The 27,403-nt window shown below is 40.5% G+C and overlaps 3 protein-coding genes across 5 annotated transcripts in view; all 3 read right to left on the minus strand.

Moving 5' to 3' along the window:
* Positions 1-7,087: 7,087 nt before the first annotated feature.
* Positions 7,088-27,403, minus strand: part of LOC119734810 (charged multivesicular body protein 6-A-like) — a 28,005-nt gene continuing 7,689 nt past the window's right edge. For all 3 annotated transcript variants that reach the window (XM_038208381.1, XM_038208379.1, XM_038208380.1), the window contains exons 6-7: positions 8,312-8,459; positions 7,088-7,416 (exon numbers count right to left, since the gene is read on the minus strand). In XM_038208381.1, the coding sequence (XP_038064309.1) occupies positions 7,358-7,416; positions 8,312-8,459 (207 nt within the window). In that variant the 3' untranslated portion in view covers positions 7,088-7,357. The remainder of the gene's footprint in view (positions 7,417-8,311; positions 8,460-27,403) is intronic.
* Positions 9,974-14,205, minus strand: LOC119734809 (somatostatin receptor type 2-like). Its single transcript, XM_038208378.1, has one exon. It carries the CDS (start codon positions 13,436-13,438, stop codon positions 12,473-12,475), a length of 966 nt encoding a protein of 321 aa, XP_038064306.1. The 5' UTR covers positions 13,439-14,205; the 3' UTR covers positions 9,974-12,472.
* On the minus strand, positions 14,278-15,314 carry LOC119734808 (somatostatin receptor type 1-like). Its single transcript, XM_038208377.1, has one exon. It carries the CDS (start codon positions 15,305-15,307, stop codon positions 14,321-14,323), a length of 987 nt encoding a protein of 328 aa, XP_038064305.1. The 5' UTR covers positions 15,308-15,314; the 3' UTR covers positions 14,278-14,320.

The following is a 27,403-nucleotide window of genomic DNA, read 5'->3' on the forward strand; positions in this document are numbered from 1 at the left end:
CGGCCACAGTCTAGATACGCTAGTAATAGTATGTTACTTGGGCCCAACTTATCGCCTTTTTAGCATTTAGACATGGTCATGGTCTGCTGATAGTATAGGGCCGGAGTTGAATGTTTAACGAACAACCATTTGCCAACAAAATCGTCAGATTTCACCCTCAAAGCAGCCACAGAATTAGTACTACTACTAGCTAGTACAAGACGAGATTGATGATTAAGACTGCGGTAGGCCTACTAAAAGTAATTACTTACGAACTGGTGAAAAGTTAAATTTACCATATGAGGGCGCCATCATGTATACCGCACAGCGGATACCATTTTGAAAATGTTAGCCATGTCTTACATTCAACTTAGGCCCTCCTAATATTGTCCAAGAGTTAAAAGGGCGATAAGTAGAGCCCAAGTTACTTGGGCTAGCACTAGTCATGCACAGTCTACTATGACCAGTCATGCTCGATCTGTGCTTTGAAGGCTTGAGTACAAGGCAGAGCGAGCATTTAGTCCAGTGACTGGCCGCAAAGACTTGGGCTAGCAGAACTGGGCATGGCTTTATGCATGGCTGGGCTGGGTCACTTTGCCATTTACCTCACAGTCACTTAATTAGGCCAGGCCTAGGTCTGGCTCAATTTCCTTCTACCAAATGTCTTCATTGATATGCTCATATGCCCGAATAAATATTTTTACAATATTACCTGACTAGATTGTCTAAAAAACTCCAGTGAAAGTTGTGTAGATTTTGAAATTTCAATCCAGAAGTTCAGTGGGAAAGCATTGATTGTTGATCGGAAGGGTGCCTAACAATTTGAAGATTCCTCAGTACTCGGGTTTCCTGCCGTTCCTTTCCAATTTGGTAGACATTGAGCTATCAAAGTTAGATTTTATATTAGCAAGATGAACACGTAATTTGCAATTAATTGTTTTTGTATGCTAAAATAAGTCTCTCACTTACATGTAGGCCAATATCCATCGTAATTAATGGCTAACCTGAGTTCAAATTGTCAGGCAAACTTGACACTTAATTAGCCATGCCGGCAATTATTATTGCAATATCTTGTCCCCTTTGAAAATTGTACTGACCAGCCATTGCGTCTGTAGCAGTGTTTTCATACATACTTGATTGGTCCTTCTTTTTTTTCTTTTTGTAATATTGATGATACATGTGTTTTGTCTGATGTCTTTTTCTTTTCTGCTTTTCTCCTTTTGTTTGTTGGTACACTGTTTGCAGGAGATTCATGAATATATCCGAAAACCCGCCTGCTACAGCCTGTCAATCACTTTGAAAGCCCAGAACAGTCCAACAAGTCGACCACCATTGTCATTGCTTACTTGCCAGAATGGACCAAGTCAGTGACTAATAAGCCCGGCACACACCTTCCAGATATTACTGCTGTTTCCTGGATCATCAGGCCATCAAACAGAGGTTTGCGCTGAAAATTTGGACCAATCTGACTGAGTAGCTGGCGACCAGATGATTTTTTGCTTCTGATTTCACCAGGTCCGTTTACCTGATGCAATACAGTGAATTCGCAATAACTTAAACTCTGATAAATCAGAACATTTGTTAGTTCAAACAAAGAATCCATTGCCGTCAGTAGTATAACAATGACATACAACCCTGCTTAACTCAAACTCTGCTTAAGTCAAATTTGAACCTGTTCCCTTGAGGTTTGACTTATCAAGATTTCACTGTATTTATGTAAACCAGTCAAATTCACAAAGGAAGTCACCATGTGACTGCTCATCATGTGACTGCCTATCATGTGACCGAATATACATGTAGAACAAAATCGGGCATATGTGCGGATAACATTGTGGTCCAACCATAGTGGTGAAAAAGAACATACCAGCGATGGTGTTCTGGGAAACTGGTAAAATCGGGATGGTGTGCGCCGGGCTTTTGCCAATAAGCAAATTTGCCTTCAATCACAACCAAGTTGGCCTTCAGCATGAGAACCTAGTCTGACTAACAGTGATCAGTGTATTCAGTTAAGCCATTAATTTATGTGATGGTACAACTTCATAACTCATAACTTTCCCAACTGTGTGTACACATATCCAAGCTAACAATACCTTAACTGCCATCCACTGAGGCAGTTTCCCATTCACTATCTAGCCTTCAAAACTCAATGGGAATCAAGTCTCGGTAATACAAAGATGGTGCAAAAATCTTTTAAATTCGTATGGTGGATTTTGAGGACCTCGGAGAGTTGGGTTCATTGTATAAAGTATATTCTAAACAATACGATTTGATCCGTTAAGTAGAAAGGAAAGCAGTAAAAGTTGTTGTTTATATGCCCCAGGTCTGGAAGTAATTCTGAAGTAATGCCTCAGCTGAAAAACAAATATTTGAGAAAAAAATTATTGAGAAAAATGACATTTCCATTGTTCCAATTTGTTATTAATTTGTAAATTTTGAGTGTAATGATTTTTTTCCATTGCAAAACTGTTAGCAGTGATAGTTTTAGAGCTAAATGATAGTTTTATCTTTTTGTGTTTTAAAACAATGATGTTTGTGAATGGAATATTGAACAAAGAGGAATACACCTATTTTGAGGTATTTGTGCAACAAGGCATCCACAGTTTTAATATATTTAAAGGGCCCATGTAATATAATTGTACATACATCTTTGCGTCCCATCAATTTTCATTTTGCCATTTTAAAGGGCATTTTGGTGCCTTTTTGGTTTTTATGCCAATTTAAATTTGCATATGAGCAAAAGTGTGATGTCGTTCCAGGCAGAAGCCACAGTGTTAACTATTTCAACAAAAACATTTGCCTGAATTTTGGATATTTTGCTGTCGTTATTGCCATTATTTGACTGGTAATTATTTTTTTTACTTAATAAATTTCATCTTTATTAGACTTATTTATTGTATAAATTGATTTTATGTACATGTATTCAATTCTAAGAAATGATGTCAGTGTTGAAATATTCTACAGGCAAAAATGATTGTAGAAACTGTTATCTCTGAGTTAAACAATTTTGAACTTGTTTTGTTTAAGAAGGTAGCGCTACAAGTCATAATACTTTTAACGAAAAATATATAATTTGTTAAGTTTACAATAGTGATATAAATACACCGTGTTAAAATAAAGTTAAAATAAAGTTCTAATGAAAAAAAAAAACATTTGGAAGTTTAGTTTGTCTCCTTTACATATTTCTGTTTTGTTGATTTTGTTGATTTCTGTATACATGTACTGGGAAATTATCAAATAATTATACATAATACTAGTTGGAACAATCTTTTTTAAACAACACTCTGTTGTTGCTATTTAGCCTAGAGTCTCCTGGTACATTTTGCCAAGAAGACACTCTTATTCGAACAGAAAAAGGATTAGATATAGATTAGATATAGATTGAATATTAATATATTCAAATTAATGCTGACGGCGGAGCCCTGGGGGTTGATAGATGAATGGTGTGGCGTGATACGCAGCATTGCCGAAAAGCCCGCCAGCTAGGCTTGTCAACAGGCGTTTATTTTATAGCGCACGTACACCATGAATAGGCTTAGAAGAAGAACGCCGGTTCAACGGATGCAAGGAAGGCCATTTCTTTTGTTAATTTCCTTTGTTGAATCTTGCGTTAACAATAAAATGTTTCCATTGAGGCGAAAGGATTAAACGCCGCTATCTTTTTCCACGCTTGAGTGCATCTGAATGGGCGTTTTTCAAGCGGAAAATCACGAAATACAGCTCTTATACAGCATTTTAACCTACAAAATGATACTTTTTGCAGAGGAAATTAAATTCTGAACAAAACTGTAGTTTCAAAATGCAAAAATTCGCCCTATTAAGAAAATCGATGTCGAATTTTTTGGTAGTGCCAAGCAAAACCTTTCCACTTTCCAACGTAGGTGGCGCTATATATATTTCGTTTCAAAGTGCCACAGATAACACGTGTTCGCATATGACAGTCCAAAATTCATTGCAGACGGCAAAAGGCGTTTTTCAAAACTCGGCCTCATTTTAGATCGTGAAAAGCAGACAACAGGCTCAATATGGAACCATGTTCAGCTTTAGAAAAAAATAATTTATCAATTTTATTTTTGAATCCATATCTGGTGTTACTGTTAGACTTCTACGCCCCCCCCCCCTTAAAAAAATACCACAGTGTCCTGCCTCCCCGTGATGGACATTAAAAGACAATTTACTTAAATGTACTTAAATTGTAAATTCTCTGTATTTTTTAATCAATGATTCTGTGTCTCTTGTAATATTTTCATATTTGTCACTTTTGTCAGCCAGTGGAGGAGGTGTAATGAAAATAAAATAGAATAAAAAATAAACCCCTTCGCCCACCCCCCAAAATACCACAGTGTCCCGCCTCCGGCTCCCCAAGGCCCGGGCCCAATTCCCGGCGTGAGGCAGACGTCGCCCCTAGCGGTACGGGTACCGCTAGGGGCGACGTACCGCTAGAGGCGACGTCGCCCCTAGCGGTACACGGTACCGCTAGAGGCGACTTACCGCTAGAGGCGACGTCGCCCCTAGCGGTACAGTACCGCTAGGGGCGACGTACCGCTAGAGGCGACTTAATTACCGCTAGAGGCGACGTCGCCCCTAGCGGTTCGGGTACCGTTAGGGGCGACGTACTTGAGGTATACTGTGAACGAAATATATATAGCGCCACCTACGTTGGGAAGTGGAAAGGTTTTGCTTGGCACAACCAAAAAATTCGACATCGATTTTCTTAATAGGGCGAATTTTTGCATTTTGAAACTACAGTTTTGTTCAGAATGCAATTTCCTCTGCAAAAAGTATCATTTTGTGGGTTAAAATGCTGTATAAGAGCTGTATTTCGTGATTTTCCGCTTGAAAAACACCCATTCAGATGCACTCAAGCGTGGAAAAAGATAGCGGCGTTTAATCCTTTCGCCTCAATGGAAACATTTTATTGTTAACGCAAGATTCAACAAAGGAAATTAACAAAAGAAATGGCCTTCCCTGCATCCGTTGAACACGTGTGTTTCGTGCAGAAACCTCGGATTGTAGCAGCTTGGATTCATATTTTTCCACGGATAGGTTTACATTTGTACCCGTCCCCTTTTCTGAATCAAAGTAAGATCATTTCATTTACTATTACTATAATAATAAATTGGGTTATTACATTGTCAGACTGTGGATGACGTCTACGGCTCATGTGGCTTTCGACGCGTAAAGCGCGCAGGAACGCCACTCCCATCAAATACCAATAAAAACACTATTTATCGTCGAAAAGCCAGATGCGTTTGTGTGGCGGCAGGGAGCTTTCGATCCAGCGGCCTGGGTTCAATTCCCGTGGTAACCAATTTATTTTCATTTTTTTTTCAAATCTCATATCAAACGTGAACAATTTTACTGTCCCAAATTGAAAGTACAGAAAATTGAAAAATTTGTTTAAAAAATTGAAATTATCCCCCCCCCCAAAAAAAACCCAAGTATTGAAAACAATATTGAGGTCCAAAAATATTTGAGCTTCTTAGTTTCCCAATTGTTAACAAATATTTAAAGTTTAATTGTGTCAGTCATCACAGATTTGACACTGAGAATGCCATTAAGTTAAACTTCCACAATTTTGAATGTTTTATTGCAAAAGAAACATACTGAGACATTTAGGCTTATAATCAAACCAGGATATAATTTTGAGCAACATTTTATTTTTGAGGCCCCAATGAAATCAAAATTCAATGTACAACTATTTCAATAAAAAAACCAATCCTCTGGGCTTTAGTGGTACCATTTTTGGGTTTAATATTTTTTGTAAGTGTAGAGTTAGAATGTCCATGCTTTTTCCTGACAAGTGAGGCTTTCTATTATGTCATTCAAGGCAAACACTCTACAGTAATTTTTGTACACATTTTGAGCCTATTGACTTTTGATGCCATCACTGTTTTGCTCTTAAATATCAATAATTTTACATCAGCATTCAAAAAAGCCCAGACAAATGGAAACATCCCAAAAATGGTATTGAAAATAAACTTAAAGAGGGCAAATTAAAGTGCAGTTTCTGGATTTTTTTTAACAAAATTTCTATTAGTGTATATGTATTCAATTCCTCAAAATTCCTGAAAAGCATATAATCAAAATAAAGACTTGTTAATCTGTGGAAATGATTTCTTTGATCATAATTAAATATTTAATGAGATCATCAGCTAAATATACGTCGTGCTAAAAATACATTAACCCTCCTATGCAAACACATTCTGTGCAAAGTTGTCCTTTCAGTCAAAATCAATCAAGTGACTATTTTTTTAACAGATAGGAGCTCCAAGCCTACACAAAGCAGTATATATTGGCAGTGACCGTTTATGTAACTTGATACAGCTATGCTTTAAGCTGAGCTGTGCCTAATTCTTGCCTACTTTTGTCTGTTGACTGACTTTGGCTAGTCAGAGTGCTCGCTTGAAATACTATCTGACTGTTGGTGACTAGCCTGTGTAAAAGGCATGGCAGGGGAGAGGATTGATTTTTTTTTGACTGTCTGCGACTGATCAAACAAAAGAATGTTTAAGGAGCATTCCACAGGGTAATTAAGGTTTGGAAATTGTATATATTTCATATTCCACACAAAGAGTTTTTTTTTCTCTTATTTTTTGTGTGTTTGGTTTTATAGCAGTTATTGAAATTAGCCTGGACAAAAAAGATAACAGCTAGCTCGCTAGTTGAACCTAGAAGAAGCCTACTGAATCTGGTAACAACAGGTCAAAGGTCAAGTGCAATAATAGATAAAATATTTTTACAATGGTGTCAACATGAAAACTCCAGATAGACTACGTCTTACCACACTATGAACAACTTTCACCATTTTCAGGTTGTAGGCAATATACAGCATGTATTTTAAAATCAATTTTTTAAACAAAAAATATAAACAATGATGGGAATAGTGATTATAGAGACAAGGGCGGATCCGGGGGGGGGGGGGGGCCAAAGGGGGCCATGGCCCCCCCCCCAAAAAACGAAACCAATTTTTGTTTTTTATGTGACGTCGCAACAAAGGCAGGCAATGAGTACACCACCATCTTTTCCTCAAAAAACATTGGCTAAAGTGGTCAGAAATTGCCTCAGATTGCACCACAGAGCATTGAGAATCCAAAAAAATTTTGGGGCCCTTAAGCGGGCCCCAAACCCCACGCTATAATTTTTTGACCCACTTTTTGGGAGACACACATTTTTTTTTGGCCCCCCAAAAAATTGTGTTCTGGATCCGCCCTTGTATAGAGACTGGGTATTATCACAGCCACTGCCCCAGGATAATTATAGTCCTTTAACAGTAGACAGTTCCCCTTATAATGGGTCTCTACATAATGTTTATTTCATGCGTATAAAAACACTACGAATTATTATATATATAATACATGATACTGATCGGTGATGTTTCTCAGGATGCCAGGACCATCTCCCGTTCTTCAGTTCTTTCTTTCCTCCTTTCCTCTTGTTCTGGAAAAAAAAGAAGAAAAACATACAAATAATTCAATAAAATAAAAACCTAAAAACAAGGCAAACACAGAAAAAACCCAAATACTGTTATTTTGCTTAACATCACACCTTCTTGGATTGATTACAGAGACAAGACGTTTGTGTCCCAGAACAACCCTAACCCTCCTCAATCCTCCAAAATCCTCCAACATCCTCCTGGTGATATTTGAAGGATTTTGAAGGATTGAGGATGAATGGTGTTGAAGCACATAAGGATTTTGGAGGGTTGAGGATGAATGGTGTTTGAAAAGGAGGATGATTTTGGAGGATTGCGGATGAATGCTTTTTGAAAGGCTGGACTGTCTGAGGATTTTGAAGGATTGAGGCGCTGTGTATCCTTCACTTGAACATAAGTGCAAAGTTTTGGAGAATTTTGGAGGACTGAGGATGGTTCCTTGCAAAAAGGGCTTTGGGGGTTCATTTTGTCCAGAAAATACATTCTATCTTTAAGTAAAGCAGTAAGTAAGATTTAAGGGTTTGCATGGTGGATATGATCAATGAAGTAACTTGTGAACATGGTATGCATATTACCTGAAATTTTCACAGTTACTAGTCAATAATATGCACTTTATCCCAATGTTATTTTTATTAAATGGAGCTAGCCACATATTTCGTAAAACATTTTTTTTCTCATTAGGCCACTTTCTTTTAGACTCATCCTGAATTATGAAATCTGTAATTCTGAACTTTGCGAAAAAAGACAGAGTAAAATAAATAAATTAACAACAATTGTGTCCCTCTTTCTGAATCTACCCAAAAAACTTGTAGTCAACTCTTCCCCAGTTCTGTCTGATATCACAAGAGCAAGTCACCAAATGTGCATTTCAAATGGCTATTCTAGCTTCTAACCACTTACCGATCTCGGGAAGTTTGTCCATCGGCACGTCTGGTAGTTGCTCGAGCTGGTTCCCTGCCTCCTCTACTCCTGTTAGCTGTGCTAACTCCTCCAGGACCGCTGCCTCATCATCCTCGGTTAAACCACCTGCTAAGAGCTCATCAATTTCCTTGAGAGACAAAACAAACAGAAGGAAAACAATTGAGAGTTATGCTCAATTCAATGAGTATTTTTTATTCAGGAGATGGACGGAGGGCTGGAGGGGGTGGGGGAAAGGGAGGGGTGAGGAGTGAGGGTGGGGAGAGGGGTGGGGAGAGGGGTGGGGAGAGGGGTGGGGAGAGGGGTGGGGAGGGGGTGGGGGGCTGCGTTGGGCTTGACACTTGACACAAAAATATACAGACAGTGTCCTCAAATTTGTTGAAATCATTGCTCCATGTATGAACCATGACAATTCTACCGTGTAATTTGATTGGTGTATTTTACAAGAATGGAACACCTGTTCATGTGTTTTGCCGGAGTATTTTAATGAAGTTGACCCCATCTCGGAGGTCATAAGAACAGTAACATGTTGGCCGTTCTCAGACTATATATTGAAATGAGCATCATGCAGTGTTTAGGGAGCTGCATGAGATACAACAAGCTAGGTACATGTACATGTACATGTTGTATGGCAAAACTGATTATATGTTATCCAGTGTGTTTATATGTTCAACTTCCATTAAATCACAATTGAAAAGCAAAGACATTGACTAATTACCTAGCCATGAGTCACAATGTATTTCCTTCAGGGGTAAGCTGAGTGTTCAATGTTTAGACCAGTCTACTCTGGTATTCAGCAACATGGATATCTGACGTTTGTGGACAACTGGAGCTTAAGTGACAACTTCCACATTTCTTGCAGAGAGAGCCGGAGATTCTGCGGTACATCAACAGTGTCCATAGAATCCAAGAATATTCCTTGTCTTTTGCTGCTGGAACCCCAGTAAGGCAAAATTCTCACATGTATCCTGTTGTAAAGTGCGTGTATGTACATGTGAAATTCAGTGTCAGACAGCTGCAGATTCTACATCAAAAGTGTCCACAGAATCCGAGAATATCCTTTGTCTTTTGCTGCTGTAACTCGGGCAAAACTCTTATATTCTGTTGCCAAGTGTGTGTATATTCAACATCAGGTGGAGTGCAGTACGTAGAGACAAAGAATAAACAAGGCGCAAAAAACACTGCAACAATTTCATTGTTAAACATCTGAACAAACCAGGTCTACTCTTGACGAAATTGCACAAGGCACAGATATGAATTAGCAGTATACATGTATATACAGGCACATATTTACAATGTTCCACTCTTTAGCAGAACTGTAGACGCATTTCAAAAGTGTAGTATCCACACACACTTTTGTCTACACACCAAAATTTGGTGAGGCCGTATGTACATGTTCAGTTGAAGTTTCCTCCAAGGTGAAAAAGTTCCTAATGCCAAACAATCTTTTCATAAAGAATCAGGAATGGTAACACCATCCTAGGCTTTTATGAAACAGATTTCACTTTCTGCACCTGTTTTTCTCGGCAAGTGAAGTGATTCAGCCATTGGCACACCATGGCTTTGAACGCCGCTCTCAGTTGTTTGTACTTAAACCCGTACATGACCGGGTTGATAGCCGAATTCACTAGCGCCAAAAGGAGGAAGCAATTGTACAAAATGAAGAAGTTCTCTCGATCTACGTTTATTTCCCTCAACAGCTTGTAGATCCGCATAGGAAAAACCAGGAGGAAGAACGCCAGCGTGATGATGATGAGGGAACTGGTCACCTTCTTGTGAGCTTGAAGCAGTTGCTTGGCTGAACCCTTGATGCCTATCTCTCGTAGATTCTTAGCGCCTTGTTTGAGGTTGGCAAGAATCTGAATATAAATCCAGATCATGATGCTTGCAGGTACGGCAAAAAGGATTATGGACATGATGGAGAATATGGCAGTTATGTTAGTGTGGTCGTTGTCAATACAGCCAGCCTGCCGATAGCTGACGACGGTGTATATCAAACGAGGCAACTCCACTGCGAAGGGAGTGACCCAAGCAATGACCAGCATCAGCACGATCTTGGTCCGACTGAAGAAGCTGGCGTAGTGCAAGGGCTTGATGATCCCAATATAACGCTCTATCAATATCAATCCCAGGCAGAGCACGGAGTGAGCAAAGAAGGAACTCTGAAAGAAATAGTGGGCCCATTTGCTGTCATGCAAAAAACCCAATTCGGGTGTGCATCCTGTACCATTCCAAGCAAACTCCACTCTCGTCGCAAATACTTTCATAGTGCTGCATATTGAAGTCAGTGCATCCGCAACGGCAAGACTCAGAATAAACAGGTTGGTGACATTGTGCAGTTCCTTGGTGTAGCATATGGTCGCACATACAAGCCCATTTCCCACGAATCCAAAAGCTCCTACTATCATCTTCCCTACGTTCACTAGCAAGATTTCTACTGAATCATTAGCCATATTGGACAGTTTACGTGCTTGTTTTTTTTGCGTAAGATGGTTGGGTTGAGGTGCATTCACTTTCAAATTCAGTTCCAAAAGCACACAATGAAAATTGCCAGACACTTTGAACTAGAATGCAGAACACGTTCTCTCTACAAGATCATTGTCGTTCGACTGATTTCAGGAGCGGTAGATGGGCCTCATTTATACCTCTAGCCGACCGACATCAAGTCAGGTCTTTTTTATCTAAACCTCTCACGAGTCTATCCATGTAAACAACATCATCAGTCAATTTCATGAGCAGTCCCGTACCACTTAACCATCTATCACCGAAATGCATCGTCCACTCACCATCCTGCCTTATCCCTCATTATGAGGTCTGGTGAGCTTTCAGCAGTTTAAGGCAGCACAACCAGGGGAAGGGTCCACAATGTTTTTTTAAATTACATCCCCCCCCCCCAAATCTACAGTCACTGTCTGTTAATAAAGAGTGATTTGCTCGTTAGGATGTCAGCAAAGTGTTTGACTTTTCAACACTAACCTGGGTAGTCAGGTAAAGATTGTTCCCATGCGTCTATTGCAAGCCAGGGCATCAACTCCCTCCAAAAGCTCCCAAGGCTTTTACAAAAAAAGTCATCTTAATGTCACAAGGGTCACCAGCTCAAATTCATTTGCCACGTAGTTCAGCAGTGTATTTACAATACACTTCACCTGCAAGTAATGCTGTCTGTACCCTTCAGATCAGTGCGTCCAAAAGCAATTATGTGCTTGTACAAACAGACCAAGCCTCCAAGGGCAAGTGAAAGATGAGCCGATACATCCATTCTCTGACAGTTTCATTAAACACTCCACCTCTGTTGACTGCTTATTAAAAAACTTTCGTTTGTTTCCAAAACTCTGGTGTCTCGAACGACAACAGCACTCGAAACCATCAAAGTTGTGAACTTTAATCTAAGCTGGCATTTTGTTTGCATCAGCCAGAAGTTTATGGCTGTCGCTCAATCCTCACTCACTCAGACTCCATCAAGTCCGTCGAGCAGAAATTGGGCAGCAGCAATCAGAAAACAGATTTTAATGGAGCTTTTAATGATGACTGATCGACATAATGTAATTAACCCTCGTCTTGCATTGCCTCATTACAGCAACTTAATCAAATAATTTCTCAACATCAGCGTTCCAGTTGACAGCAAGTCAATTCACATACAGCCACGTTCCGGACTTTGCCAGCTCGCCCGCAATCAATCTTAACCCCCACACGGATTCACAACATCTACGAGCAATTACGTCAAGATTGAGTCGACAGAGATAAACCCATGGACAAACATAACCAAAGCTTACAAGCGGCATTACCATGGTAACAATCACTCCCCCTCATAAGGCCCACTAACAACATCAATTTCAGAACCTACACTTTCAATGTGGACAAATGCACCTAAACAAAATCCAAAATATATTGTCAGGCACAAACTCGTTAAGATTTTTAAAAAAAATTTGCGATTGTTTTTGCGGCTCCCATACATGCCATACAGAAACAGCTCTTTCCAAAAACACTCGCATTTATATACACATGTTACCAAATCAGAGAAAAACCAGGATTTTTTTCAAAATGCCAATCATTGCCAATATTTTGGAGATAAAAACAGATCTTCACATGTTTGGACAATACCGTGACCTCTACAAAGAGCTACAGTAGCAGACATGCTGCTTGTTAGGATAGAGATTGGACCATCTCTACCCTGGGTGCTTGCTGAACGTGATTCTGACGCTTCAATTTCCTGCATTTGCCCACCACCATAGACACAAAGGACTCCCTCAGCTGTTTGTACTTGAACCCGTACAAGACTGGGTTGATGGCTGAATTCAGCACTACCAGGAGAGTAAACGTCTGAGACACAGCTAAAGGTGAAGGTTTGACAATGATTTCAAACGTGAGTTTCACTATTTTAGTAGGCAGTACTAGAATAAAAAAAGCTGCCGTGACGAGAGCCATCGCTACGGTCACCTTTTTGTGAGCTTCAAGTAGCTCTTTGGCCGATCCTTTTACTCCTAACTGCTGAAGGTTCTTAGCCCCCTGTTTGAGGTTTTTCAGAATCTGGACATACATCCAAACCATGGCTCCAGTAGGTCCGGCAAGTAGAAGCATTGACAAAATGGAAAACATGTACTCATACTCTGAATCACCCGTACATTTTTGTCGCTGGTAATCAATGACATACACAAAGCGAGGCAATTCTACAACCAGCGGAGTCATCCACATTGCCAATAACATGACAGCAATCTTTCTCCGACTGAAGTAGCTTGCATGCTGCAAAGGTTTTACAATCCCAATAAACCGCTCGTGTGTCACCAACGTAAGGCCAAAGACAGAGTGGGCCAAAAGAGATGAGTGTAAGTAATACACAACTGATTGCACACTAACCCAGAAATTCAACTGCACAGGACACGTGACTGTATCGTTGTAAAGGGACTTCTCGACTGACAATTGCTGGGTTGTAAACGGATCTGCAACATGGGCTACTGAAGCCAATGCATCAGCCACGGCCAGATTCAGTATGAACAAGTTTGTGATACTGTGCAGTGCCTCTGTATAACATATGGTCACGCATACAAGAACATTGCCAATAAATCCAAGAGACCCAACCACAGAGAACAGAGCCTGAAAAACGGCATACATGTCTGAAAGCTAATGGTTTATCCTGCCAAACTATTTCGTGGTATCGCAAACACGTTTCCACAAGTCACAAAGCGTGTCAGGTACACAGCCAGAGGTGTTTTATGGAGAGAGGGGGTTGTACGTGTCAAGCAGTCAGCAGTGCTGCACAACTGAACTTTGTGATATTGCATCCTTTGGCCCTATCTACGTGCCTCTATCTAACAACCATCTCACAACTAATATCCCTGTCACAATAAAAGTTGAGCTCCTAATGATGAATGACCATCAATAACCAAGGCAGTTTCATGATAAAAACAACAACAATATCAGCCAAGTTTTAGAAGCATCAGTTGACAAGATAACGAGAATTTAATGATGACTGACAGATGCAATTTATACTGTAATAACCTCTTGCAAAACAACCAACAACCAACAATTTCAGATTCTGACTCTGAGGCCTAACAGTGTTTACATTCATTGACAACAAGTCACACAATACTGCATTTCTCGTCTTGCATATGTCTGGCAGCTTCAAGTATCTCCTTTGTAGAGTGAAAAGAGAATCAGCTACCTACATGTTACCATGGTAACGCTTCCCATGAAGCCGAATAACAACTAAGTCCCATCAATTTCAGAGTTCAAAATCTAAAATGAGTGCACCAAATCTTATTTCTTTTCTTTGGCATGATTTTTTGGGGGGCTCCAGAGCATAGCTCATAATCTTTCAGACAAATAACTGCATTTAGCTGTCTCTAAAACAAAACCACCTATCAAAATCCTTAAAGAAAAACAGGAATTTTAGATTAGCCAATCTTTGTTAACCTTTGAAAGGTTAAACAGGTCATCATGTGCATTTGGACAATCCAAATGCCTTCTGCAAAGATCTAGCAGACACGCAGCATGTTAGGATACAGTCTGGACCATCTCTACCCTGGGCGCTTGCTCAACGTGATTCTGACGCTTCAATTTCCGGCATTTGCCCATCACCATAGACACAAAGGACTCCCTCAGCTGTTTATACTTGAACCCATACAAGACTGGGTTGATGGCCGAATTCAGCACTACCAGAAGAATTGATGTCTGCAACAAAGCTAAAGATTGCACTTCTGAATTGACTGCAATCACAATTTGAAATATTTTAGCAGGCAGCACAAGAATAAAGAAAGCTGCTGTGATGACAGCCATCGCTACGGTCACCTTCTTGTGAGCTTCAAGTAGCTCTTTGGCCGATCCTTTTACTCCTAACTGCTGAAGGTTCTTAGCCCCCTGTTTGAGGTTTTTCAGAATCTGGACGTACATCCAAACCATGGCTCCAGTAGGTCCGGCAAGTAAGACCATCGACAAAATGGAAAATGTATAGTAATACTCATCAGAATCCTTGGCACTGACACAATTTCGATGCCAGTAAGCAATGATTGTATACACAAAGCGAGGCAATTCTACAACCAGCGGGGTCACCCACATTGCCAATAACATGACCACAATCTTTCTCTGACTGAAGTAACTTGTATAGTGCAATGGTCTTACAATCCCAATAAACCGCTCGTACGTCGTCAATGTGAGGCCAAGTACAGAGTGGGCCACAAAAGCTGCACCTAAGTAATGGACAACCCATATCACATCATACCAGAAAACTAACTCGGGAGTGCAAGTGGTTGTGACGTTGTCTTTGTTAAGAGATAATAGCTCGACATCAAAGTGATGAAACGCAAACGGAACTGCAATATGGGCTACTGAAGCCAATGCATCAGCCACGGCCAGATTCAGTATGAACAAGTTTGTGATACTGTGCAGTGCCTTTGTATAACATATGGTCACGCATACAAGAACATTGCCAATAAATCCAAGAGACCCAACCACAGAGAACAGTGCCTCAAACACAGCATACATGTACGCGTCATCAATACTCAAGCCACCCATCATTAAGATCATTGATTGACTGATCACGGTTTATCTTGCTAAACTGAAAAGTTGAAGCATGGGTTAGCCTCCGTGAAGAAAGACATCAGGTTTAAATAACCTCTAAAAATGAGTGCACTGTATAGAAAGACTGATGAACAAAAGCTGGACCTGAGTAACAGCATCATAAAGAGGCTGATGTTTGTAGCCACTGTTGAGTCTGTTCTGTTGGCTCTGAGGCTTGAACCCTCACGAAGAAGTGACGGATGATGTACGTAGACGCTGAGAGGCTGAGAACTTCTCGAGCAAAATTTATAAACAGGATTTCCCAAATTCTCTATGAAGATGCGGGTCAGTGAGTTGGACACTCAACCAGAGCTCAAAGTAGTCCTCCTCATGCAATTGGAGTAAGCAGACAGCACTGCTTTCCCGGTTTATCTCTGCTGAAATTCATCAACTCTTATCCACGCTTAGCATGACAGCACACTGGAACTTGGATAGCTGATGTACAGTATAGAGGACTTCCCCATCTGGAGAACGATCGTGCTTGGTATCTTGAGGTTCAGTTGTGAGAGCCTAGACATGAGTGCTAGACTACCCCGCAAACAGTATGAAATGCCCAAGCCATCAATGCAGATTTGATACAAAGGCAAGATGATACATGTGACAGCGTCCATGTGTATGTATGTAGAGAAGACTTCTTGAGCAAGTCAATCTTGTGATTGTTGTAATTTTGCTCAAGATTTTGATACACGGTTTTACTGAAACTTGAAAGAGTCTAAGGGATAGCACAAAATTTGTGGCATCGAAATTTGCGGTATCACAGAAACGATTCCACAAGTTATAACGTGTGTGGTGCGTAGCCAGAAATATTTTATGCCTCTAACAAACAACTAACAACTAATATCCCTGTCATAATGATTGGTGAGCTCCTAATGATGAATGACCAACAATAACCAAGGCAGATTTATAATAAAACCAACTGCAATATTAATCAAGTTTCTGAAGCACCAGTTGACAAGGTAAAGAGACCCTTAATGTACTCTTGAGCTAGAGTACACTGCAAACAGTATAAAATGCTAAAGCCATCAATGCAGATTTGATACAAAGGCAAGATGATACATGTGACAGAGTCCATGTGTATGTATGTAGAGAAGTCTTCTTGAGCAAGTCAATCTTGTGATTGTTGTAATTTTGCTCAAGATTTTGATGCACGGTTTTACTGAAACTTGAAAGAGTCTAAGGGATAGCACAAAATTTGTGGCATCGAAATTTGCGGTATCACAGAAACGATTCCACACGTTATAACGTGTGTGGTGCGTAGCCAGAAATGTTTTATGCCTCTAACAAACAACTAACAACTAATATCCCTGTCATAATGATTGGTGAGCTCCTAATGATGAATGACCAACAATAACCAAGGCCGATTTATAATAAAACCAACTGCAATATTAACCAAGTTTCTGAAGCACCAGTTGACAAGGTAAAGAGACCTTAATGTACTCTTGAGCTAGAGTACCGGTACACTGCAAACAGTATAAAATGCTAAAGCCATCAATGCAGATTTGATACAAAGGCAAGATGATACGTGTGACAGCGTCCATGTGTTTGTATTTAGAGAAATCTTCTTGAGCAAGTCAATCTTGTAATTGTTGTAATTTGGCTCAAGATTTTGATGCACGGTTTTACTGAAACTTGAAAGAGTCTAAGGGATAGCACAAAATTTGTGGCATCGAAATTTGTGGTATCACAGAAACGTTTCCACGAGTTATAACGTGTGTGGTGCAAAGCCAGAAATGTTTTATGGAGAGATCTAGAGGGAGTTGTGCCTCTAACAACCAACTACTAATGTTACAACTAATATCCCTGTCTTAATGAATGGTGAGCTCCAAATGATGAATGACCATCAATATCCAAGGCAAATTTATAATATAACTAACTGCAGTATTAATCAAGTTTCTAAAGCACAACTTGACAAGGTAAAGAGACCTTAATGATTACTGACGCAGGGAGTTTAATAATTAAACCTGCTGCAAAACTGCCCGCAAGAATCAACAATTTCAGATTCTGAGGAGCCCTCTAATGTTTGCAATGGCAACAAGTCTCCATGCAATATTGCATTTCTTTGGCAGCTATATGTATCTTCTTTGTACACTGGAGAGAAAATCATCTACTTACATTACCATGGTATCATGAAGCTGACTAATAACAGAGTCGAATCAATGTCAGAAGCTACAGTTTCGAAGTTGACAACTGCCCTAGAAAAAAAATCTACAATCAGTGCAATAAACATGATAAATGCTACTTTTTTCCCCTTTGGCAAGGAATCTGCACTCGGCTCTTTCTGAAACGCAAATTATATACCTATCGAAATCCTTAACCCTAACTCCTCAGCCTTTTTGCTAGGATGTAGCCTCAATCCTGCAAAATCCTCCAATTGGCCTCATGGAAAAAAGCATACATAGCCTCAATCCTGCAAATTCCTCCGTTATTTCTTGAATATGGTCCATGGAGGGGTGACCACTGCCTGAATCCTGCAAAATCCTCCGGCTATGACTGTCAATAGGCTGAGGCAGAGGCAGTGACATCCTGGAGCAGTGCGGAGGATTTCAAGTATAATCAAGGACTAAATTTATGCACTGCTGAGCATAACCAACACAAGGTCCGGCCCAAGACCTTGACACTTTTGCCATGTTACCTCAATCCTGCAAATTCCTCCAATTTGCAAAAAAGATTTTAAAGGATTTGGGATGGTTAGGGTTAATTAAAGAAAACAGGGATTTGCATTTAGCCAATCTTTGTCAACAGTTTGACGATTAAGTCTTTGTCTGTTTGAAAACAGAAACTTAGGCTTTCTGCATTATGATTTTGTTCCTGATGTGGAGTCATGTAAATAATAGTTCAATTTACGAACAAAGTTCAAAGAGCATTTTATGTCAAATTTTGCTAGCAGCGAAAGATCTAAAAAGAAAAACAATTGCTGATGTTGATGACGTTATTTTAAATTTAGCATACAGGTAACATTATCTACTTACCCAAGAAAATTGAAGACGATAGGACCTACCCATATGTGTTTTACAAAACTCACATTTTAATGATGTCATCATGATGGCACACACTTGTCACATAGTGCGTATCTATGAGCTAACTAATCTATTACAAAATGGATTTTGAATTTAGCATGTTGTGTTCGTGAGATATGGCGATAATCTTCAAAATTTTAAAATCTATATCACACAATGACGTCATCATGTCAATTTTCATCTATAACACATCCCTGTCAATGTACATACATCGTTTCAACCCAATCGGCCTTGTGCATATAGGATGTAGTTCTCTGGATATACAATGAAGGCCATTGAAAAATGTACAATGTACATGCACCTTGAAGATGACGTCACATGACACATGAGGATGTCATCATGATGTCATCATGATGTCATCATGACGTCATCATGACATCACTTGTCGAGACACAACTTTGCTAAGGGTCTATTATTGATGATATACCGGTAGACTAAGTTCAATGCACAAAGTGGCGGGTATAATAGACATAGATCTACAAAGTCGATGGCATTTGGGATAGAAGACCCAAGTCAGCTTGTGCATTTTAGGCCAGAGATTCGACCATCTCTACACTTGATACATGTATTTGCCGAACTCGATCGTGATGTTTCAATTTCCTGCATTTGCCCACCACCATAGACACAAAGGACTGCCTCAGCTGTTTGTACTTGAACCCATACAAGACTGGATTGATGGCCGAATTCAGCACTGCCAGGAGAACTAACGTCTTTATCGCAGCTACAAATTTGCCTTCGAAACTAAATCCAACAACAAATTTTATTATTTTAGTAGGCAGCACAAGAATAAAAAAAGCTGCCGTGACGAGAGCCATCGCTACGGTCACCTTCTTGTGAGCTTCAAGTAGCTCTTTGGCCGATCCTTTTACTCCTAACTGCTGAAGGCTCTTGGCCCCCTGTTTGAGGTTTTTCAGAATCTGGACGTACATCCAAACCATGGCTCCAGTAGGTCCGGCAAGCAGTAGCATTGACAAAATGGAAAACGTAAGGTGAGACTCCATACCAGGGCTGACACTGCCACAATTTCGATGCCGGTAAGCAATGATAGTATACAGGAAACGAGGCAATTCTACAACCAGTGGAGTCACCCACATTGCCAACAACATCACAATAATCTTTCTCCGACTGAAGTAACTTCTATAGTGCAATGGTCTTACAATCCCAATAAACCGCTCATACGTCACCAATGTGAGGCCAAGTACAGAGTGAGCCAAAAGAGCCTCACCCAAGTAATGAACAACCCATTGCATATTAAACCAGAAAACCAACTGCGGAGTACATGTGAATGTGTTGTTGTAAAGAGACAGCTCGACGAAAAAGTTGTGGGATGTAAACGGAACTACGACATTGGTTACTGAAGCCAATGCATCAGCCACGGCCAGATTCAGTATGAACAAGTTTGTGATACTGTGTAGTGCCTTTGTATAGCATATGGTCACGCATACAAGAACATTACCAATAAATCCAAGAGACCCAACCACAGAGAACAGTGCCTCAAACACAGCATACGTGTCATCAATGCTCAAGCCACCCATCATTAAGATCATTGATTGACTGCTCACGGTCTTGTGAAACTGAAAACTTGGAGCAACGGTTAGTCTCCGCAAAGAAAGACGTCAGGTTCAAATAAGCTCTAAAGTAGAGTGCTCTGAGAGAATGACGGATGTTTAATGATCAAACCTCTGTAATGGAAACAAGAGGCTGATGTTTGTAACCACTTTTTTTTGCTCTGAGGCACGAACCCTCGCCAAAAAGAGATGCAAGCTGTAGCCACTGAGAGGTTGAGAAACTCTCATGTCAGATCTGAACTCTAAAGAAGATTTTCCCAAGTCTCTATCAAGATGAGGATGAAGCACCTCAGACAAGTTTGCAAGTCACTGAGATGGACACTCAACCGGAGCTCAAAGCAGTCCTCCTCATGCAATGGGAGAAAGCAGACAGCACTGTCTATAAGCACACTTAACGTGATTGACAGCACAATGGAATTATAGCTTATGCTACAGACGACTTCCACATCTGGAGAATGATCATGCTTGGTGTCTCAAGGTACAGCTGTGAGAGCCTAGACATGAGTGCTAGACTACACTGCAAACAGTATAAAATGCCGAAGCCATCAATGCAGATTTGATACAAAGGCAAAATGATACAAAATGTACATGTGAGACCGCCTCTATATATTTTGAGAAGTCTCCTTGAGTAAGTCACTCTTGTGATTGTCTGAATTTTGCTCAAGATCTTGACGTAGGATTTTACTGAAACTTGAAAACATCACTATAGTAGTGCAAGGGATAGCATATGCAACGAAATCCAAGGCTGCCAGGCGCTTGCATTTGTGGTATCACAGAAACGTTTCCACAAGTAATAAAGCGTGAGACACATAGCCAGAGATTTTTTAGATGGAGAGTGGGGGTTGTGCCACTAACAACTAATAATGATGACTGTACAGATGCAGTTTTATAATTACAAAATGTAGACCTCCTGTGAAATTGGCCACCAGAGCAATTGTTAATACTGAGGCCCTAGTGTTTACATTGACAACAAGGCATCTACAATACTGCATATATCTCATCTTATAAATATGTTTGGCAGCAATCTCCTTTGTACAGTGAAAGGAGAATCAGCTACCTGCTTCTCATATTACCATGGTAACACTCCCTATGAGGCTGAATAACAACAGATGAAGGTTTATCATTAGACCTCCTGCAAAACTGCCCACAAGAATGAACAATTTTGAATTCTGAGGACCTTGTGCATGTTGTGTTTACACTGACAACAAGTCATCATACACATACTGCATTTCTTATCTTATATTTTTGGCAGCGATCTCCTTTGTATAGCGAAAGGAAGAATGTTACCATGGTAACACCCCCGATGAGGCCGAATTACAACAACGTCCAATCAATTGCAGAATTAGAAATACAAAATTAGTGCACCAAATCTTATTTTTTTTTCTTCTTTTGCATCATATTTTGGGGCTCCAAAACATAGCATATATATCACAGAAACTTCCACACAAGTCAACTGCATTAAGATGTCTCTAAAACAAAACCACCTACCAAAATCCTAATGAACAACAGGGACATTTGATTAGCCAATCTTTGTCAACAGTTTGAAGATTAAACAGGTCGTCATGTGCATTTGGACAATCCAAATGCCTTCTGCAAAGATATAGCAGACACGCAGCTCGTTAGGATAGAGTCTGGACCATCTCTACCCTGGGCGCTTGCTCAACGTGATTCTGGCGCTTCAATTTCCTGCATTTGCCCACCACCATAGACACAAAGGACTCCCTCAGCTGTTTGTACTTGAACCCATACAAGACTGGGTTGATGGCTGAATTCAGCACTACCAGAAGAATTAACGTCTGAGACAAAGCTAAAGATTGCACTTCTGAATTGACTTCAATCACAATTTGAAATATATTAATAGGCAATACAAGAATAAAGAAAGCTGCTGTGATTACAGCCATCGCTACGGTCACCTTCTTGTGAGCTTCAAGTAGCTCTTTGGCTGATCCTTTTACTCCTAACTGCTGAAGGTTCTTAGCCCCCTGTTTGAGGTTTTTCAGAATCTGGACATACATCTTAACCATGGCTCCAGTAGGTCCAGTAAGCAGTACCATAGACAAAATGGAAAATGTATAGTAATACTCATCAGAAGCCTTGGCACTGACACAATTTCGATGCCGGTAAGCAATGATTGTATACACAACGCGAGGCAATTCTACAACCAGCGGAGTCACCCACATTGCCAACAACATGACCACAATCTTTCTCCGACTGAAGTAGCTTGTATAGTGCAATGGTCTTACAATGCCCACAAACCGCTCGTACGTCGTCAATGTGAGGCCAAGTACAGAGTGGGCCATAAAAGCCTCACTTAAGTAATGGACAACCCATCTCGCATCATGCGAGAAAACTAACTCAGGAGTACATGTGGTTGTGACGTTGTCTTTGTTAAGAGATAATAGCTCGACATCAAAGCGGTGAAACGTAAACGGAACCGCGATATTGGCTACTGAAGCCAATGCATCAGCCACGGCCAGATTCAGTATGAACAAGTTTGTGATACTGTGCAGTGCCTTTGTATAACATATGGTCACGCATAAAAGAACATTGCCAATAAATCCAAGAGACCCAACCACAGAGAACAGTGCCTCAAACACAGCATACATGTACGCGTCATCAATACTCAAGCCATCCATCATATTACGATCATTGAATGACTGATCTCGGTTTATCATGCTACACTGAAAACTTGAAGCATGGGTTAGTCTCTGCAAAGAAAGACATCAGGATTAAATAATCTCTAAAGAAGAGTGCTCCGTATAGAAAGACTGATGAACAAAAGCTGGACCTGAGTAATAGCATCATAACGAGGCTGATGTTTGTGCGACGGATGATGTACGTAGATGCTGAGAGGCTGAGAACTTCTCGAGCAAAATTTATATAAACAGGTTTTCCCAAATTCTCTATGAAGATGCGGGTCAGTGAGTTGGACACTCAACCAGAGCTCCAAGTAGTCCTCCTCATGCAATTGGAGTAAGCAGACAGCACTGCTTTCCCGGTTTATCTCTGCTGAAATTCATCAACTCTTATCCACGCTTAGCATGACAGCACACTGCAACTTGGACAGCTGATGTACAGTAGAGTACTTCCCCATCTGGAGAACGATCGTGCTTGGTGTCTTGAGGTACAGTTGTGAGAGCCTAGACATGAGTGCTAGACTACACTGCAAACAAAATGCCGAAGCCATCAATGCAGATTTGATACAAAGGCAAGATGATACGTGTGACAGCGTCCATGTGTTTGTATGTAGAGAAGTCTTCTTGAGCAAGTCAATCTTGTAATTGTTGTAATTTTGCTCAAGATTTTGATGCACGGTTTTACTGAAACTTGAAAGAGTCTAAGGGATAGCACAAAATTTGTGGCATCAAAATTTGCGGTATCACAGAAACGATTCCACAAGTTATAACGTGTGTGGTGCGTAGCCAGAAATGTTTTATGCCTCTAACAAACAACTAACAACTAATATCCCTGTCATAATGAATGGTGAGCTCCTAATGATGAATGACCATCAATATCCAAGGCAAATTTATAATAAAACCAACTGCAATATTAACCAAGTTTCTGAAGCACCAGTTGACAAGGTAATGAGACGTTAATGATTACTGACGCAGGGAGTTTTATAATTAAACCTGCCGCAAAACTGCTCGCAAGAATCAACAATTTTAGCTTCTGAGGCTCTAATGTTTGCAATGGCAACAAGTCTCCATGCAATATTGCATTTCTTTGGCAGCTATATGTATCTTCTTTGTACACTGGAGAGAAAATCATCTACTTACATTACCATGGTATCATGAAGCTGACTAATAACAGAGTCGAATCAATGTCAGAAGCTACAGTTTCGAAGTTGACAACTGCCCTAGAAACAAAATCTACAATCAGTGCAATAAACATGATAAATGCTACTTTTTTTCCCTTTGGCAAGGAATCTGCACTCGGCTCTTTCTGAAACGCAAATTATATACCTATCGAAATCCTTAACCCTAACTCCTCAGCCTTTTTGCTAGGATGTAGCCTCAATCCTACAAAATCCTCCAATTGGCCTCATGGAAAAAAGCATACATAGCCTCAATCCTGCAAATTCCTCCGTTATTTCTTGAATATGGTCCATGGAGGGGTGACCACTGCCTGAATCCTGCAAAATCCTCCGGCTATGACTGTCAATAGGCTGAGGCAGAGGCAGTGACATCCTGGAGCAGTGCGGAGGATTTCAAGTATAATCAAGGACTAAATTTATGCACTGCTGAGCATAACCAACACAAGGTCCGGCCCAAGACCTTGACACTTTTGCCATGTTACCTCAATCCTGCAAATTCCTCCAATTTGCAAAAAAGATTTTAAAGGATTTGGGATGGTTAGGGTTAATTAAAGAAAACAGGGATTTGCATTTAGCCAATCTTTGTCAACAGTTTGACGATTAAGTCTTTGTCTGTTTGAAAACAGAAACTTAGGCTTTCTGCATTATGATTTTGTTCCCGATGTGGAGTCATGTAAATGATAGTTCAATTTACGAACAAAGTTCAAAGTGCATTTTATGTCAAATTTTGCAAGCAGCAAAAGATCTAAAAAGAAAAACAATTACTGATGTTGATGACATTATTTTAAATTTAGCATACTAGTAACATTAGCATACTAGTAACATTAGCTACTTACAAAAATGTGTTTTACAAAACTCACATTTAGATGATGTCATCATGATGGCACACATTTGTCACATAGTGCATATCTATGAGCTAACTAACCTATTACAAAATGGATTTTGAATTTACCATGTTGTGTTCGTGAGAAATGGCGATAATCTTCAAAACTTTAAAAATCTATATAAAGTCACACGATGACGTCATCATGTCAATTTTCATCTATAACACAACCCTGTCAATGTACATACATCGTTTCAACCCAATCGGCCTTGTGCATGTAGGATGTACAAAATGTAGTTCTCTGGATATACAATGAAGGCCATTGAAAAATGTACAATGTACATGCACCTTGAAGATGACGTCACATGACACATGAGGATGTCATCATGATGTCATCATGACGTCATCATGACATCACTTGTCGAGACACAACTTTGCTAAGGGTCTATTATTGATGATATACCGGTAGACTAAGTTCAATGCACAAAGTGGCGGGTATAATAGACATAGATCTACAAAGTCGATGGCATTTGGGATAGAAGACCCAAGTCAGCTTGTGCATTTTAGGCCAGAGATTCGACCATCTCTACACTTGATACATGTATTTGCCGGACTCGATTGTGACGTTTCAATTTCCTGCATTTGCCCACCACCATAAACACAAAGGACTCCCTCAGCTGTTTGTACTTGAACCCATACAAGACTGGATTGATGGCCGAATTCAGCACTGCCAGAAGAACTAACGTCTCCATCGCAGCTACAGAATTGCCTTCGGGACTAAATCCAACAACAAATTTTATTATTTTAGTAGGCAGTACTAGAATAAAAAAAGCTGCCGTGATGAGAGCCATTGCTACCGTCACCTTCTTGTGAGCTTCAAGTAGGGGTTGGCCGATCCTTTTACTCCTAACTCCTGAAGGCTCTTGGCCCCCTGTTTGAGGTTTTTCAGAATCTGGACGTACATCCAAACCATGGCTCCAGCAGGTCCGGCAAGCAGCAGTATTGAGAAAATGGAAAATGTAAGGTGAGACTCCATACCAGGGCTGACACTGCCACAATTTTGATGCCGGTAAGCAATGATAGTATACAGGAAACGAGGCAATTCTACAACCAGTGGAGTCACCCACATCGCCAACAACATGACAACAATCTTTCTCTGACTGAAGTAACTTCTATAGTGCAATGGTCTTACAATCCCAATAAACCGCTCATACGTCACCAATGTGAGGCCAAGTACAGAGTGGGCCAAAAGAGCCTCACCCAAGTAATGAACAACCCATTGCATATTAAACCAGAAAACCAACTGCGGAGTACATGTGAATGTGTTGTTGTAAAGAGACAGCTCGACGAAAAAGTTCTGGACTGTAAACGGAACCGCGATATTGGCTACTGAAGCCAATGCATCAGCCACGGCCAGATTCAGTATGAACAAGTTTGTGATACTGTGCAGTGCCTCTGTATAACATATGGTCACACATACAAGAACATTGCCAATAAATCCAAGAGACCCAACCACAGAGAACAGAGCCTGAAATACAGGGAATATGTCATTAAAGTCCAGGCCACCCATCATTTCCATCTTGATTGACTTTTTATTGCATACCTTGCTAAACTGAAAATTTAGAGCATGAGTTAGCCTCCGCAAAAATAGACATCAGGTTAAAATAAGCTCTAAAGTACAGTGCTCTGTAGAGATCTGGAGAATGACAACTGTGCGAACAGGCGAAAGTCAAAACTGAGTAATGGCTTTGTAAAGAGGCTGATGTTTGTAAAGAGGCCGATGTTTGCAACCACTGTTGACTACATGTGTGTTCTGTTGGCTACAAGGCTTGAACCCTCGCCAAAAAGAGATGCAAGCTGTAAACACTGAGAGGCTGAGAAGCTCTCGTGCAAAATTTGAACTCTAAACAGGATTTCCCGAAGTCTCTATCAAGATGAGGCTGAAGCATCCCAGACTTGCGAGTCACTGAGTTGCACACTCAACCAGAGCTCAAAGCGATCCTCCTGATACAAATGGCAAAGCTTTCCCAGCACATTTAGCATGCATGACAACACACTGGCACTCTGGATAGCTATAGATGACTTCGGTGTCTGGAGAATGACCCTGCTTGGTGTCTTTAAGGTATGGTTTAAGAGAGAGCCTTGCAATGAGTGCCAGTCGATCTGCAAACTAGCAGAAATGCTCTGACCACCATAAAAAAATTCCAGGGCTGCAATTGTGTCTGCCGCATAACAGTAAGATGGTATGTAAACGACACTCCTTATTTATGCACCAAGGGAAGTCTTCTTTCGACTGTAAATCACTCTTGGAATTGCTGTCAAATTTTTCGTGTTCAATTGGCAGTTTTCTTGCTGCAACTGAAGAGAGTCCAAAGCCAGCAGTGAAGGAGACCGCATCTGCCAGGTCACGCAAAAACTGCTCAGCACTCTAATTTTTGGTGCGGCCGAAGGTGTGCACAAGTAATAAAGTGTGAAGTGCGCACGTAACAAGAGATGTTTTATATGGAGCGAAGGGGGGGGGGGGGGGGGGGGGGGGGAGGGGTGCCTTTATCTAACAATCACTATGAAGGTTGAGCTCCTAATGATGAATGACCAACAATGACCAAGGCAGTTTGATAATAAAACAAACTGCAATATCACCTAATATCAGTTTCTCAAGCACAGTTGACAAGACAAACAAACCATAATGATGGCTGACAGATGCTGTTTTATCGTTAGACTTCCTGCAAAACTGCACACAAGAATCAGTGTTTCCCGATTTTGAAGCCCTAGTGAATGGTGTTTACATTGACAACAAGA

The sequence above is a fragment of the Patiria miniata genome, unplaced genomic scaffold (genome assembly GCF_015706575.1).
Source record: "Patiria miniata isolate m_02_andy unplaced genomic scaffold, ASM1570657v1 HiC_scaffold_28, whole genome shotgun sequence".
Lineage (NCBI taxonomy): Eukaryota > Metazoa > Echinodermata > Asteroidea > Valvatida > Asterinidae > Patiria > Patiria miniata.